The sequence below is a fragment of the Rhea americana genome, unplaced genomic scaffold (genome assembly GCF_003343005.1).
Source record: "Rhea americana isolate MKP2758 unplaced genomic scaffold, rheAme1 scaffold_19, whole genome shotgun sequence".
Taxonomy (NCBI): Eukaryota; Metazoa; Chordata; class Aves; order Rheiformes; family Rheidae; genus Rhea; species Rhea americana.
This window is the reverse complement of record NW_028186038.1, coordinates 7851382-7869047: the sequence shown is the minus strand read 5'-3', so window position 1 is coordinate 7869047 and position 17666 is coordinate 7851382. Positions and strand designations below refer to the sequence as shown.

At 37.6% G+C, this 17666-nt stretch overlaps 1 protein-coding gene across 2 annotated transcripts in view; it reads left to right on the top strand.

Moving 5' to 3' along the window:
- The window catches only part of STIMATE (STIM activating enhancer), a 36671-nt gene that overhangs the window by 6291 nt on the left and 12714 nt on the right, over positions 1-17666 (top strand). For both annotated transcript variants that reach the window (XM_085302532.1, XM_085302531.1), the window contains exons 2-4: positions 10912-10960; positions 12924-13019; positions 16899-17020. In XM_085302532.1, the coding sequence (XP_085158658.1) occupies positions 10912-10960; positions 12924-13019; positions 16899-17020 (267 nt within the window). The remainder of the gene's footprint in view (positions 1-10911; positions 10961-12923; positions 13020-16898; positions 17021-17666) is intronic.

Genomic DNA, 17666 nt, shown 5'->3' with positions numbered 1-17666 from the left:
AAGAGCACTTTAATGGTTTGCTTAATGTCCTGATAGTGGAAGATCATGAATATTTTAGTGTTGTTAAATGCAGCAAGTTGTCTTGAAATACCATGCCAGTTGAACTTAAAAAAAAAAGGGCAATAAATAAGACCAAATAAAATGTAATGTGCAGCAGAGTTGCACTTGTAATAGTTATGAGGCCCTTGCTTTTCTTGTTAGTTCAAAATGCATTACATTTTCTGATTACTCAGCTGATTACTGGATAAAATTATGTTCCAGATAGTAAGATTGTTCTAAGTATAATTATGCATGTCCTTCACTTTATGAAAAGTTTAGAAAAAAAGAGTAAGTTATATTGGCATTTAGAAATTATTAAAATAATAAATTATCCAGAAATTGAGACGAGATTGTCTAGCTGTGTTTAATTAGAACCAAATTGTGGACGGACTGCTAGCTAGCCTGTTGTTTGACAGTAAACTGCATAATGAAGTTCCTGTTTTTGACTAATGTTTTATAATTGAATTTGCAAGAAGCTGATCTGTGCAAATATACGTTATGCATTTTTGCTTTCTACAGTGATGTTAATTTCATGGTTAATGAAGTTTGCAGTTTTAAACTAGTATTTAACAAGGTCTTATCTGTGTGGATTATTCAGATGAAGTGAGAAATTGGGTCTGCTTTCTCGTGCCCTATGATAGGAAATGCTTAGCCTTTTCACGTGGCACATTCTCGCTTGAACGTTCCCTGATCACAGCAAAACATATTCCCTACATAATTTAGCATGTTAATTCTTACTGGCAAGCTGAGCATAAGCTTGGAGCTTGCACATAAATGCCTTTGCAAGTGGTATAGGGCTAATGTATTAGGTTTTGATCGGGAATGATTAAAATTGTTCTCCATGTTGCTCAAGATACACAGTACTGATTTTTCTGTTGCTGACCCTGAATTACACATTTTATAACCTCATATTTTGTGTTTACGTTCTTGCTTGGTCATATGAAATGAATGACGAGGGTGGAAATGTGCTAAAATGGATTCACAGTTAAAATTCCTCATAGCTCAAATTAATAGTTCAGATTCATGGTTCAAGCCTTGGGTATACTAAACTGCGAGAGGAAAAGGCCATCCCAAGGAAGGCACTAGACTTGTTTTTCTCTAGTTCATGATTATTTTTCCCTCTAGAGGTTTCTATTTTTTACATTCAAATATCTTTGTAATTTTTAATGTTTTTACTTTTGTCTTCTTGACTTTCGGTGCACTTTTGCCTAACTCAGATTCAAAGACCCACTGCTAATCTTCTGTAATGATTAACTTGTGCAACTGCACTTGACAAAAAGAGGGGGGGGAAAACTACTGTACTCCTGTATGCTGTGAAGATATTGCCAGGATATATTGGTGAGCACGGCTGTGTTGCCAGAGGAGGTTTTAAATCTTTCACCTGAGGTGAAAGATTTCACCTCTAGCTCTGGGGGTTCCCATTGTTGAGTTTCACCAAAACATTTCTGCACTCCAGAATTGTAGCAAATCTCTGGGAAAATGTGAAGTTGTGTTTCTTTTATTTAATTTTATTTTTTTAATTTATTCCTACAGTTAGGACTGACCTTCAGAGTGCACAGGTTGGGCAGTATTTTTAATAGGTGTTGGAGTCGCAGGCTTCTCGCTAGTTACTTTTGGTCTGATGATGGGTGTTAATGCAGTGTGCAGTGCCTGAATTGCAGCTGGATGCACTGTGAAAGGCTGAAAAACATTAGTGTATAGTTTTATATTCATTGCAGTTATCCTTCTCTCATGTACAACTGGATTGAGTACTTAAAAAAAAAAACTCACTTTTTTCTTGTTGTTTCATTCTAGTTATTTTTTCCCTTTGTCAAAAATAAGGATTTTTTTTTCCCCATGGAACAAAAAATACTCTAAAATTATGAATGACTATTTACAAATAACAAACTGCATCTTCTTTCTCACTCATCATTTTTGAACACTTTATTCTCTAAAATTTTAGTTCCTTTTTAGAATAATTGCCCCTCTTAGGTTACACTGGAAAATACTGGCTATTATGCAACCTCGCCTAGAGTACCTGTCTTGTCTTGAAGCTGATCATATGACTAGTGGCATGTATTCATTTAGATCACAGGATTTTATGTTTGCTCCAGAAGGTAATTGTTCTAAGACACTTTCAAATCAAAAAGAAGAAAAGCCTTCTTCCATTTGATGTCAAAAAGCTTGAGCTCTCTTATGGTCATGTGGTTTTAGTGGTGGCAATATGTTTTTAGTGTCATGAATCTTCCACGAAATTTGCACAAACCTTAAGAAGTGTAAAACATTAAGACGAACGCTCATGTGCATGGAAATTATTACATGTTTTCATTTTGATTTCAGAAGTTTAATAATAGCTTCATAATACCTCATTTAGTAGTTTTAGTAATGGTTTAGTAATACCTCCTCGTTGCTAGCTATGTTATACCAAAGACGTGTGTGTAACTTGCCACTGACTCTTCCCTTCGTGGCATTTGATCTTGCGTAAAGAGAATGCATGAGTGCTGTGTGGCTTTTGTTTGCTTGTTTTAAAATTAATTGGCCTTACAGTGTTAAGTGAGTCTTGCTTGCTGCTCAACGCTTCAACAGGTTCAGCAGCCTAGAGAGAACAAATCTAGTAGGCGAAGCTATTTAGAATTTAAATAGACTACAAACATACACTGTTAAGTCCACCTTTGGCCTCCTTGATTTGATAAATTTTCAAATAAAGGGAAACACCGTTTTACTTTTTGTACTTGTCTGAATGCCTATTTTGGGTTTGCTTTCTGTTTTTAAGACTGCTACAACTACTGCCATAGTTACTCAATATTTTAGGGAAGGAGGTGCGAGTTTGCTGTGCTTTGGTAGTTTTTCAGTCCCTAAGAGCTGGTTTAAAATAACTGGCTTGAAACACTTAAAGTTCATTGATATCTGTTGTCCTACAAGTGATGTTGGGAAAGCTTCATCTATTATTGAGGTGATCTTGTGACTGGTGTTGTGAATGGTAAATTGCTGCTTAGTGCAGATTAATGTATTTTGAGTCTATTTACATTGTACTAAATCATTCAATTTTCCCGAATTGTTCTTATTTTTAACACTGGGCATATATGAAGCATATTTGTCTTTCTGTAGTGATCTATTTATGTTTTTAAACAAGTGCAAAAAAAAATGTTTCACAATGTAGAAGTATTTGCAAAAGCTAATCTTACAGCTGCTTTTGGTACTGGAGGATTAGATTTGCTTTGTGTTTCAGTTATCTCATATATGTTGAGGAAACAATATCACATCCCTTTGTATTTGTAATTTCTAAGAAATTGTAAGTTACTCTGCATGTTTGAATGGATTGTCCCTTGACCGAACAGTACATACATTAAATACAAAGATAACGACTGCCCGTCTCTAAGAACAAGACTTGCCTCAAAATTTAATATTTGGGTCAATACTTCTTTAGCCATGTACGCTGTTTACCTTAAGAGTTCTTAAAGCTATTACTTTCACATGTTTTATTTTTAGCATTGCTGTGCTCTTGGCATGCCTTTCGGCGGTAAAAGCGTGGAGGGCTGAATGCTCGTTTTGTTTATATAGTGCCTATTATATGAGGCTTTTGACCTCTAAAGTGCTGCCATGTACAAGGAGACAGCAAATAGTGAGAGGTTGTGTCTAATTCTTTGTCTGCTGAATTAATGTAGCTATTTTATAAAGTAAACTTCACTTTAAAAAGAAAGTTGGTTAAAAGGGCTATTGATATAGTGTGTTCTACTATGCTGTGTGCTGTACTCAGACATTTTTATTATTATTACTTTTTTTTTATCGAATATGCATTTGGAAAACTCTTTTGACTATAAAACAAGTAAGTGTTAGGAATAAAATGCTTACCAAAAAGCATTTGTCTGCCTTTCTGAAGAAACAACTGTTTCTTTTTTTCTTTCCCAACTCTCAAATAATAACTCTTTTATTTTTTTTCTAAGTTGTCCTTCCCTTCCCTTCTCCTCCCCTCCACTGCCAAGTGAAGTGTTCACTTAGCTCTCGCAAGGACTTTGTAGAGACAACCTTCACAAGTGGGAAGTAGGTGTTGGTTTCACATGGGGAACTTCCAGTAAATGCAGTTCTCCTGTGTTTATAGAGCAAGCACAGATGCCCATTGGCTCCTTTACATGAAATCTGCTGTTGACTTTACGTGTTCTGTGTCAAGTCAAACAGTGTTGGTCACGAGATGGGCTGAGCATCAACCAAGCCCGGCTTAGGTTATTGAATTTTCTAGTAAAACAGAGGCCTTGCTCTGCTGTTTCGCAAGGAGTGTCTGTCAGGCCAGCTTAGCTGCTGCAAAGTCTTCGCTGCCAGAATGCTGTAGCCATAGTGCTGCTAGAAGTGCCGCCCTTGCGACTGAGAGATTGGGGTAAGTTCTGCAATTCTGCAGGCACCATGTGGCTTTCCAGACGTTGAATCATTAGTCTTATGATGTCCCTGAGTAAGCATCTGGATCATTAAACTTTGCGTCCGTTGTTTCTATAAAGTTCCTCCCTGAGTGATCTTGTTTAATGGGCAGGCTCCTAATTACACACCTGTCTCTACTGAGGCCAAGGACACAGTGGAATTCAGAAAGGGACTGGGTACGTGCATGTCTTACATTCCTGTGTTTTACAAAATTTAAACTTCTTTTTTTGGAAAGCAGATGAGCTTTTGCACTTTGTGATATGTCAGTCTTTAACGTGGACTAGAACAAAATTTTCCCCTGAGCACATTCCGTAATTGCTTTCTTTGATATATTGAAACCGTGGTTTCTGGTATCGTTTTCCAATAGCGCTGTGTTACTGGATGTAGTTAGAAATCGCTTGCTGTAGTCCGTTCTCAGTTCTGCTCAAGTATACTTGGGGTCCAAGAGTGTTGACTAGTCCCAGTAGTTAAGCAAAAGTGTAAGGGAGAATTCTGGGGTTTGAGCATCTCTATTATGCTTAATGCAGCATAGGAAAAGAAAGGAGAACTGTAGTGCGGCAAAAATTGGATTTCCAAGAATACCTTGCATTGATCTCTCTTTATTATTTTTATTTATTTATTTATTTATTTTATACGGAGGACTGAGGAACAAGCCAAAACCAGCTGTTCTTTTGGTCTTTTGTGTGGACAAAGTAGTGAATTTTTAACCTCTCATTAAAAAAAATAAATAAAAAAGAAGAAGAAAGAAAAAAGTTCTTCTGTTCCAAATGTAGAGGAGATGCCATGCTCATTAGGTGTCACACCAAGCGCATAGGGATTAAGTGATATGTTGCTTATGCATCTATGTACATACCTACCTACACGTATTTTATAACACATTGTTTTAGCAAGTTCTCGTTAGGCATGTAGTTTCTGGTAAAGTTAATTTAAAAAAAATTTTTTTTGTTTTTGATCTGGGGAAAGCTGTAATTTCCCATTCCTTTTTTTGCTACTACCAGCAATATAATGCAGGGATCAAATGAAACGGCAAGTGCAAGCCTCTTAAAAGATTTACTGTGGTGTGAAAAGCTGATGATAAAGATCACCAGCAACACAAAGTTCAGTGATTTTTGCCGTTCTGTGGTGTGTGAATCATTTATCTTTGCAGATTTTCATGAATTATTAGTGTGCATGTACTCATTCATAAGACACTGTTGACCCGTTGTCACGGGAAAAGGGCTGATACCAGCAAGCAGAACAGTTTTTATGATAACCTTTCTAAATACAATTTAAAAAATGAAATCTGACCTGGATACATTGTTGAATTGACAAGGTTTGTTTACAGGGCTAGAAATTGCACGATCAAATTTATGTAGCTTAACCAAAAGTTCTGAAAAGAAGACAGTTGTCTGAAAGCAGCAATCTGAAATTATGACTCAAATTCTAGTTCAAATATTAATGCTCGATTGAATTGTTCTCACTCTGTATGTCATTAGTAAAATAAAGCATGCTGCTAGAAAACTTTAATACTTCGTTTTGAATGTTGGCAATGATGTGAACTAATATTACGGATATCAAAGTAACCCTCTTAATATATTCTTAGCACAGTTTTGGAGGACAGACCTGTCCTCCTGTATTATTCAGGAAGTCAAACCTAGTGGTGGAGACCCAACCCTCTCGTCATATAACACTACCTGGAAGCTCAAGCCACAACAGGTTCCTCACCGCTAAATTCTGCGTGTTCACATGTGTGGTTTTGGCTCGCCGTATTTTGATCCCTCGGCAAGTGAATGAGATTTTAGACCTTTTAAGCATCGATGATTTTTGGAATTACCAAGTGCTTTTTGTCGGGAGGGACCCCTGAAGGTCGTCTGCTCCAGCCCCCTGCTCGGCCCAGGGCCAGCTTAAGTTAATTTCCCTTGCTCAGGGCATTGCCCACCTGAGCTATCAAACTCTTCAGGAATGGAGGTCACTCTGGGCAGCTCATCACAACATCTGAGTGCCCTGATTGGGAATTCTCGGCTTGTGTTAGGTAGGAACTTGCCTCGCTGCGGCGTGCAGCTGTTTCCTCTTGGCCTGTCACTGGGGAGGCCTGGCTCTGTCCCCCCTATAGCTGCCCCCGTGCGTATGTTAGCAGGTTTGCATGTAAGGTGTGTCAGTGAAGGTAAGATCACACTCTCCTTTCTTCCTTTGGACTTTATTCTTCTGTTTGGCTAGCTGAGCTGCAGCTTGGCTGAGGGCCAACGACGGAAAGGCAGAGGAGGTTTACGAAAGGAGACGTTTTTATCATGCACTTTGTCTTCGACCTGTGTCTGAAGAAGCTTTGACGAGCGCTAGAGATACGGGTGAAATACCCGCTTCTATCCTGAAAAGGTCAGTGTATGGCTGCGGAGAAAACTGAACATGTTGAATGTCCTTTAGCTTATATTCCTTTGTTTGAATTTCAAATTTGTGAGCTAGAGAGGTTGTCTTAGATCTTTATTTGAAATGGAAGGATTTTTATTGTGAACTGCCAGAATGTGTGTTTAAGAAATGTAATAATATATGGTATTTTAAAATGTCAGTGACAAATATTCTTCCTGCTTACAGGATGCAAAATATATATATGCACACGCTCACACACATACCAACTACTTCTTGTGGAGGAGTGAAAAGCTTCTAGAACCTTTGAGTTGGGCCAATTTTGTGCTGGTGCAAGAAGAGCAATCCAAAACCTTGGAGTTTTTAGATCCATGTTGAAATTATTTCACATTAGCAAAATCCTTTCTTTGTGATTTGCTTTTTAGGGGTGAAGGAGGGAAAGATGGGAAAACTTAGTTACAAGCACAGATTAAAGTATTGCTTTTATAGTGACAGTTTGGAGAGGTTTTTTGCAACTTTTTGCAAAAAGGTTTTAATCTGCTCTGTGTTCTTCATATGTGAACTTTTATTACTCCCCATATTTCCCTTTTTGAAATACTTATTGCAAAAACTCATACCTAAAGTAACTGCTAGAAACCCTTTCACAGTCCTCTGGCATTATTATTCCTAGAAATGTAATTGAGCATGAACAGAACTTAATGAACTTGAATTTTGTGTTAGTAGTACTCTGCCTTATACGTTCCCCTCTTATCTGCTGCCTGTCTGTCTGGCAGCTCACTTGCTCACTGTGAGAAGTGCTTTCATTTCCTTTTCTGAACAGTTCTGGCGTAGAAGAGCTGCTAGCTTATACATTCCTCCTTCATCCATAATTCAGCACAAAATTCTGAACGCAATTAATTAATATTAAATATGGTTAGTTCTTGGTAGCGGGAGTGTAACGCACTGAATTCAAGCATATGTTACGGCAGTACCTCATCACGCTTGGCGAGAAGTTGGCAGATTGAGCTCCGTCTGTCAGCTGACACTGGGCCTGTGCCAGGTCTCCGAGCTGCGGTACCGGCGATGCGGATTGCCAAGGGAAACTGTCAGGACGGCTGAAAGCGTCTGCAGCAACGCCGTGTTTTAGGGGGAGGGCTATGCGGGGGAATTGCTTTCCCCTCCCCAATCTGATGGTTGCCTTAAAATTTGCAAAATCTTTATCTGTAAAAATTTGCAGGCTTTCAGTTGCAAAAAGAATTTATTAACGGTAAATAAGTGGTGGGACTTGATCAGCGTGGTTATCTACTGCATATTACTTTTTGCTCAGCTTATTACCTCCTTCCCGAGCTGTACGCAGCCTTATGGAGAAGACGATGTGCTCAAATGCTAGAGGAGAAGTTAAACTGCTCTTGGCTGAACCTTGAACCGCTCAGATGTGGTGGTACATGGTGCTGAGCAGGCAACGCAACCTGAACACTGCCTCATGGGTTACTCTTTGCAACACTGAACATGGTAGAGGCATACAGCTGCATGGAACTGGCCTGAGGAGACGGCCTGATTTCACATGAACCAACACAGCAGCATCGAGGAATGTGACAAAGTGCTACTGTTCAGGCTGGGTTGGTATATAACTGCGTGGGTGGATATCTCCCCCTTTGAAACAAGGCTCAACCTTTTCACGTGTTGTAATGCAGACTTCTGGGTTTCAGATGCGCAGTTACTCGTGCGGCAGGTCGCAACTTGTAAAGCGTTCGGACAGATTGCGGGGTGAGAGGTGGGATCTGTTTTGTGGTTTTGCGGGGAGGGGTTTGGTGTTGTCATCAGCTGTGTTGTACGTCCCTCAAGGACATCTATCGAGCTTCTCGAATCTAACGCTCCTGTTCAATGTTGACTCAAGTGAAAGAACTGGCCAGAGAAATACAGGTATTCAGTGGTCTATTTTTTCCGTACTGAGGAGGTCTGAAATGGTGCCAGTGGAATCAGTTGTGAATAACCTCTTCCAAAATGACTTCCTTCTGAATTCATGCATTTGGATAAAATATTCACAAATTCATACAGTTTCTTCCTGGTGAGAGTAGGCGGAAACCTGAATTTGGAATTTCTCTCCTACCCCTCCCAGGTATGTTAATCTTCCCTATTTAATTTCTGCTTCATCTGCAGAAAAGTCTTGTGCAAACTCCACAATAAATCACAACTTCTGTTTCTTCTGTGTAATTGCTGCTACTCTGTGGCTTTCTGGTATTTTGCAAAAAGAACACCAATTTCAGTAATTGATAGCGTGATTGGAAAGGGCTTTTCGTACACAGCAAATTGGTTAACTTCACTAAACATTGCGTATGTTTAACATAAGTTTTATATTTAAGTCATGCTGTTCACAGGAAAAAAAAACTACTTGCAGATCTTGCAATGCAGATGTGCAGCCCTTTGCTCTTTTGTCATTTTTTCTTTTCTAATGGTTGTAATATCTATAAGTGAAACAGTTTCTCTGCTGTTAAAAGCCCTAAGAATACAAAAGATAAAATGGAAAGTTGCTAGTTATGTGCTGTTTGCAAATGCTGCACTTTCACCCAGTCTTTTTTTTTTTTCCTTTTTTTGATATTGGGGTAATTATAGTAATACTTTATTGTATGAGGACTCTTAGCTTCTGGTAAATCAACTTACTTGTGAAAAAGTTGTAATTGATTCATAAATCCAAACTGCTTTTAACAACTTGTGAACTAAGTGAGCATTTTGTACATCATTTATTTGAAACCCAAATTTGTTTCTAATACCCAGAGAAATAAGTTGCAACCTATTGGTGTTTAGTGTGGCTATTCCTGCTATGCTTTTTGCCTCTACTTGGACCTCAGGAAGTAGAAGGTGAGAGAGGCAACAAAGTCTTAAATCTCCTTTCTTTTTAGAGAGAGCTTCTGAAGTAAGAGCATAAATAATTTTTCTTCATGATCAAGATTGTCAAAGGAATCAGTGGGTGCCATATCACATTTCTGATGGTTTTGAAAGACTCTGGGCTTTGGACAGAAGAAGGAAGTAAAGCCAGTATAGCCCACCTGGAGATTAAATATTGTGGCAATAACAGCATCCCTTGTCACTTAGGGATGGTTCTTATACCAAAAAACAAAGTACCGTGACATTTGGCATTTAACTCTAGTAGAAGAAGGAAGTAAAAGGTTGTATTTGCATTTTTGAAAAGCCAGTACACAACCTTTTTTAAAATCCACGTGGGGAAAAAGGTAGTTAAACAATCATGTTTTTATTATTATTTTTATCCCGGGAGGTGGGGTGGAGAGGAAGGGATGTTAATTGTTACCCGATTATCTTTGGTCTATTCTTGACATACAGTGAATTAATAGGTGGGGTGGAGGGGAAGGGATATTATGTTACCTGATTATCTTTGGTCTGTTCTTGGCATATAATGAATTAATAGTTTACCACTGTAACAGAGGATAAATGAGTATTACAAATTCTATTAAGGTGGAAATAGTATTTTTTTTTTTTTTTTAACCATCGTATGGTTGGCGTCACTTTTAATATTTGATTTTTGGTTTGAATTTTTTGTAGGCTGACAAGTGTCACTTCTATGAAGGGATTATCTGATTTAGAAAATCAGTCTTGCTCTCCCTTTGGAGTTTAGGTTGCACACAAAAGACTGGTTTGTAATCCACAAAACACATACGCTTTGTCAGATAATATTTGTCTTGTTATTAATCTGCTGATTTCCTGTTATTAATTTGCTGATTTCCTTCTGATATTGTAGACCGCCCCTGTAGCGCAAAACTATTTTCCTATTTGAGTTTTTGTCTCAGTGAGCAAAAGAAACTGCTGTTTCTAATATTATCCTGAACTTGCTTTACTACCTGAAATTAAATTTTCTGCATGGGCAGTTGTGAACACGAAGGCCAATGGAGTGGTGATCGGGTAACAGATCACTTTTTCCTGGGGCGTATATTGCCAGTTAAACAACAGATATGTAGGAACTCTTAGCTGACAGAAGGGAGACAGTTTATCTTGCCATGCCTCCCCCTAGGGATTGATAGTGAAATGCACTTGTGGAAGATCTAATTTATAAAAGAATATAGCATTTGGACAAGATGGTTTGCTTTCACTTTCCTATATTTTTGTTGGCTTAAGAGTTGCTGATTTATTTATTTATTTATTTATTTTTAGTAAAACGCTTCAGAGAACCAAAGCATGAAAGACGTCCTTGGAAGATATGGTATGTTCCCGTGTGTTGAATTTTGAGCGTTTGATTTCTTGATATTTTAGCAATTGAGAGAATGATTGTTTGCTTATGATGACGACACCTAAAAGTGATGAGCAAGGTTACCAAAATACACGAGTCAGTGCAAAATTGTTACCCTCTCTTTTATTTGCCTGCTAGTTTGTTCGTACTAAACGCTTCCTACAAAAATTGCATCTTAAGCATAAAGTTTAAGTTGCATTTCCTCGTGAAGGCGCAAAAAATCTTGCTAAGATCTTCTCTTCCTATGGAGGCCATAGAATTTGGCACACAGTATTAAATAAATAAATGAAAACACTCTTGATTATATATGAGATTCTCTTTAAAATCTAATTAAATCTGTAGTCCTCAGTGCACCGGTCTGTATAAATGCTTTTAGAGATGGAAGTCATTTGTTTATCAGTAACCAGTAGGTCTGGTTACTTTCCTAAGCTACAAACTTTTAAGTTCTGTGCTAAGCATAAACAAAATTTCATGCTCTGTAGCAATCCTGTTATGTATAAGGCAAAATATATGAATATATAAGCCATCAAAGAATATGAGATTAAAACTGTATTCATTTTTATTACTTTTTGAAAGTTGTAACATAACTTGTGCTGATTGTATGCTGAGACCGGTATAAATCTTGCACGATTGCTCTGGTTGTTGCAGAGTACGGGGTTTTTGTTTTAATGGTTTCAATTAATCTCATACAAGGTTGCTTTTCCTAACTAATCGGGACCTTCAAGTTATTGAAAAGATACATATGAAATCTTTGCATAGGACAGTCTCTGTCTGCCTGAAATTCTCTGTAGCATGGTAGCTCTTAATTTTTAAGCAACGAATCTAGTTGGGGAACTTCAGAACTGTTACTTGTAGCATGTGGCACTAATTAGACAGGTGACTCGCTGGCTCCCCGCACCATTGCCAGCACTTCCAGTGCTGTGAAATGACCGTGAGAGAATAAAATTTAAGATCAGGTTGTCAGGGAAGGGAGATTAACTTCAGGCATAAAATATTGTTTTGATGCATTGGGCTTCCTAGACAAGAAAACCACCGGCAAACCGAGCACTAATCTGTATAAAGAACGTGCGGTTGCCTATGTATACTTTTAACACCATTCGTATATTCAGCATATTTAATAACACGTCTAATAGAAGTTCAGTTTTGTGCAAGATATCATAACAAAAGAATGTTATTAAGGGGCTGGAATCAATACTGAATCTGTATCTAAGTATTTAAAATATAAATAGATAACTTTTTTTTTTTTCCTCCTCTCTCTGTAAGTAGTAAAAGTGTTTTCTCTCCAACTCATCCGTCTGCCCTGGAAATAGTGCTTTTGAGGTTGCAATTCTTTCATGGTGTGGTCTAAGCTGTTGTATTTTAGCTGAGATTTGGTATAGCCACTTCGTACTTTCAGTGAGAAGTACCTGTGTTGGCTTTTTAGTAGAATACTATAGGTTAAGCAGATGTTAGCCAGCTATTATCTTGTACACCAAGAAGCATGCAATGAGGATTTTATTTTTGTCTGTGCCATAAACGTGCTAAAAATGCATGAATGTTAAAGGACTGAAATATTTAGCAAGGCTGGTATAGTTGTTGTTTACAGAAGGTTATTAAAGTCTTAGCTAGCTTAGTGGGTATTAGTTCTTAGATAATGCGTATGATACTGGAAGGTTCTCCCTAGGCTTTAAATTACAGCACCAAGGTCTCAGGTTGGTGCACTTCAATTATTGTTAGCAATATTCAAGAAAAAAAATACCAAGGGGTTGAATTGAAAATGGAACAATGTTGAATAAGCTACGTACAACAGCACGCTATTCTTCTTGTGTTCTCATTCGGGGAAAAGAAATAAAATAATTGGGATGGAATTTTAACTAAAATAAATTTGCCATGTCTTACTGTGGTGTAAACATTTGTGTGTGTGTGTCTTAAAAGCTATTATTTTTACTCTCTATAGGTTTTTAGATACTTCCAAGCAAGCCATAGGGATGTTGTTCATCCACTTCGCAAATGTGTATCTATCAGACCTTACAGAAGAAGACCCTTGTTCACTGTAAGTGTTGAATTTAGACTGACTGATCTCTTTGGAAGCTCTCCTGTTGAGTTTGGTGGTGCGCTTGGACAATAACGCAAGCAGCCTCTGGGAAATCATTTTCAGTGCTTCAGTCACATTTTGAAAACCTGTGTTTTAAGTTTAGTTAGTCAAGGATTAGAATCCTGATCATCTTATTCTCGTTTGACAGGGTCTGGGAATGCTTTAGCTGGTCTGTGTGTGGATATTTTAGACTGAGGGCAAACCCTATTGCTGCTTCCACAGTTAATGAACAAAGACTTAGGAAGAACGCTGTAATATGAGGCAGTTTACTGAAGGAGGTAAGAGATACTGAGGACCAGTGAAAACAAACATGAAACTGTGTACACTGACCTCCAAGTTCACTGTTCATTGCAACCAGGGTTTCATACAAAGTCAAGTAGCTTTCAGGGATATTTTGGAAAAACTTGTCTCTTCTTTTAAAATCCACGTTAGCTCCTGCAGTATTATTTTCACTTTATTAATAGCAGGAAATGTTGCTTGGTACTTAGGCAGTTAATACAGAAATGAATTTTGCAAACTCAAGCTTGGAGCGGTGTGACTAAGTAGATACCCATTTCACAGTACTATATTAAACCTGAGGATTTTGTGACTAAGACCCCTTCAGGCTCTTTATGGGAGCTACTGAAGCAAATGGTAATTGTTTGGGTTTGTTCTTGATAGGACTCATGCTCAAAGAAGCCTGCAAGTTTCTGGTAATAGAAGCTGTGAAATTACTTTTTTTAAAAAAACTAGTCATTTGCCCTTTAAGACGAATCCAGTTCCTTCTGCGGCAGCTTGTCGCTGTTGTTCTTTGGTAATCAGAGGAGCTACATACCTCAAGGCATCTGTGTTTGTGTTTCTTCATAAGTCTATGTATTTTGTTTTACTATATTTCTGCATAGTTTGCTTGGTGTTCCTGCATGCTATAAATATATGGTGGTATAACACGCCATTTCTCCTCCCACCAGAAAACATTTTATTAGGGGAACGTACATTTATTTTAATGGACTAACTATAAAGATCAGGATATAATTATGAGAGTTTCAATAATGCCAAATATCAGAGTAGGATTTTTCCCTGCTTACTGATCTAAGAATTTCCTGAGAGATTTATAAATCTGGCAGGTGAAAATTGCTCTTATTTCCTTTTTATATCTTTATATAAACTAACCAAAATGTGTCCAAAATTGTCAGTGTTGAAGCTTAGTACTTTATTAAAATATTTAAACAATTGCATATTGCATGTATTGGATTTTCAAAATAACATTTGCTAAGCATCCTGAAATTGGCCTTTAGTACTAAAGCAGCTTTTGACAGTAGCAGCCTGTTGTGTGGATAGAGTAAGAGACTCTTCTTTGCATGGTAAATTCTGCTAGTTCTGGAATTTTCATGAATATTTTAACATGAAAAATATTGACTATAAATAATGGCCTTATAAGTAACAAATGCAAGAGATACCTTGGTATGTTATTTTGGATTAAAAAAAGTTTAATGTGTGCGTTCTCGTCTACATATGTTTTGAAATAGTCTATATAACTTTGTATTCAAATGCTACTTTCTGTGTAAATGTAATTTGACATGCACAAAAAGTAAGAGGGTGGGAGAAATGCCTTTTATTCACTCTGCTTTCAGGGTAACAACAATTGCTATATTAAGCTGTGTAATTTCTCAGGTGAAGGTGCAAGTCCTCCAGGTTAGCAGAAAAAGAGCATATTGTATCAACCAAATACATTTTTCCCGTGAAAGGACAATTGGATCTTGAGAGTACAAATAGATCAAAATTAATGAGTAAAATCAAGGCTTTCTATGTCTGAGTTTCAATAATAGTAAGCATTTAACAGCAAACTATATTATGAATAGGTTTTTTTTTCTTTCCTATTCTTATCCTATGAATAGTTTTTTTTTCTTTCCTATTTCTTATTCTATGTTCATGGATTATTTTTTGAATAAAAACGATAAATATAGTTTTAGGTAACATTAGCAAGAACAGTGACTGGTGAGTGCAATTTGTTAGTTTGCTACTGTGATTATTGAACTGCTAGAATTCAGGCAGATACTTGGTAGATCAAAGCTGACAAAATGTCCATTAAAGCACCTCAAGACAGATGAGTTGTAATTTGAAGGATCTTAAATAGACCAAGCAAACAGCAGCAGTGTTCTGCAGCGCCGGGGTGCTCGGCTGACTGTATGTTGTACACTAGGAGTTTCGTACAGCCCGTGGGCTTTTTTCTTACCGAACTCTCGGCCAAATCCGTTTATTTGATAGACAGCAGCCTGTTCTCTTGTTTGCGCCTGTGCGCAGATTGCACACGAGTAGGGTTGATACAGTGCATTACAGAATGATAATATTGCTTACACGTAGTGAGCCTGATGCGCTTGGAAGTATCGGTCATAGCGTGCCCACGCAGTAAGGTGCGGGATAGGTGTTGGCAGGCCCCTTCTCCCTGCTCCTGCTGGAAGCCTTCCTGGAATTCTCCAGTTACAGGCTTGCAGCAGCCCCTTGTGGTCTCAAAATGAGTTGTATAGGCTTGTAGTTGCTGAGATTCCTCTGCCAAGCACTTAATGTCAATTTTAGTGTTTGTCTGATGTGAACTTCCTCAGAACTGTAATTTGACACAGAGCTATTAGAAAAGAACTATTTTTTTAGGAAGTTATGAAGCTATGGGTGAGTTTTGGCTGAAGCAAGCCATATCCACTGTTTTTGTTTGAGCCTCATGTTGAACAGGATCCCGAGGGTCAGACCAAATCCCTCTCGAAGAGACAATTTTGCGTGCCTATATTCTGTATTTGTTTCCCACTTTGCAATCTGTTCTTGTGCACGCAAAGTTGTTCCTGCAGCCACTGGAAGCCCGCAGCTTTCTCTGACTTATTCTTATCCCTGCATATATGCCCTTACAGACTGTAAATTTTAGCTTGAATATTTGGAAATACCGTTTACTCTTGAAATAAGAGTTGCAGGTACAAGGCTTTACCGTATGTCCTGTGACCTTCACTCACTCCTTCTCAGCTGCAGTTCTGTTCAGCCAAAACGGAGGATAGCAAAGCAAACTGATTTACAAGGTGTTCTGAAATTCAGTTGCATAAGTTAATGAAGAGAGAACATAACAATTAATTTGAAACCCAGTGTAATATCCAGTTTCTTGAAGCATAAGATAGATCCTGGAAGCTTTTTCTTAATAAAATTAGTAATGCAGCAGTCGTGTGTGTCCACAGAAAGCATCTCAAATGTATGTTATGCTGTCACGGAGGTGCTATATTAAATTGTTTTCCTCTTAGCTCTCAATATGTTGAAATTTGGCTTAGACAATGGCAATACTCTGTAGACATTGTATTCCACTGCTTGTTGTTCCTTGTTGAGGCTAAGAGTTCTCCTTTGAGCCAAGAAAAACTATGCGTAGTTTTAGCAGTTGTATCTTTCCCCATTGGAATGAACGTGTGTGTTTATGTTTTGTTTTGTTCCCCTTTGAATTTCCTGAGGTATCTTTTAGATAATTTCTGGTGTTATTTCTGGTTTTATTCGAATGCAGATTTTTCCATACAGAATGAACAGTTGGGAAAGAGGAAATCTGGTTTCAATTTCAAGGAATAAAACAAAAACTGGAGGTTTTTTAGAGTGCATGCGTGCACACACGAATGAACCAAAGTTCATGGAAATGTAATTGGGAGCTTAACTTCAAGGACAGAAATGGGGACTCTTGAGCTATTAAAGTTCCAAGTGGGTAAATGATCAATTTTTTAGTCTTATAATACTGTGGCTTCTCAACGTATATGCAGATATCTTCTTTTATCAATTGTGGTGTTACAGTAAACTGAATTTATCCTTGCCCCCTTGATTTCTTTTATGTGTTTTTCCTTTCAGGTACCTTATAAACTTCTTGTTAGATGCCACATTAGGAATGCTGTTAATCTATGCCGGGATTCGGGTAGTCAGCAGCATTGTGGAGTGGCAGCAGTGGGAGTCCCTTCGCTTTGGTGAATATGGTAAATGTTTCTATTTTTGTGCTGAAATGAATTTGGAGCTGGAATTCAGAATATTTCACTTGACTGACTATCATAAAATCATTACACAATGTTAGTAATGGCAATTTTAATATTTGACTTCTCACAAGAGTTCTATAGCTTGACATGCAATTTATATATTAGGAAAGCTAATAAATTGTGGATTTGCAGGTGCAGAAAATTTTCATATATCATACGTACTCAACCTCAACATTTAATTCTATTCAATCTGTTATCTTTTCAATCGCTTAGTCTGGCTGTTTGGGAATGCAAGTTGATGTTTAGTATAGCTACTGAAAACTACATTCCTTGAAACAAGAACTGGAAAGGAAGTTCCCTTCTAAGAACATTATGATTCTTTACCAAGGGAAAAAAAAACCCTATGGTTATATAACTAACTAAAAGTGTTGGCCTAACAAAACAAAAGCTTCCATAGTAGTTTCATAATTCAGCATTAAGTTGGGATATTTGTTGGGGGAGTAAGGGGTGTTGCAGATTAGTTTGTTTTTAATGATCTTAAGTGGCTAGCAGTACTGAAATAAATTAAAAAGGTCTTAAGTTCAAATATTTTAACATTTTTTGAAATAGACAATTAAGTCAAGTAATGTTTGATGTCAGAAGTCTATAA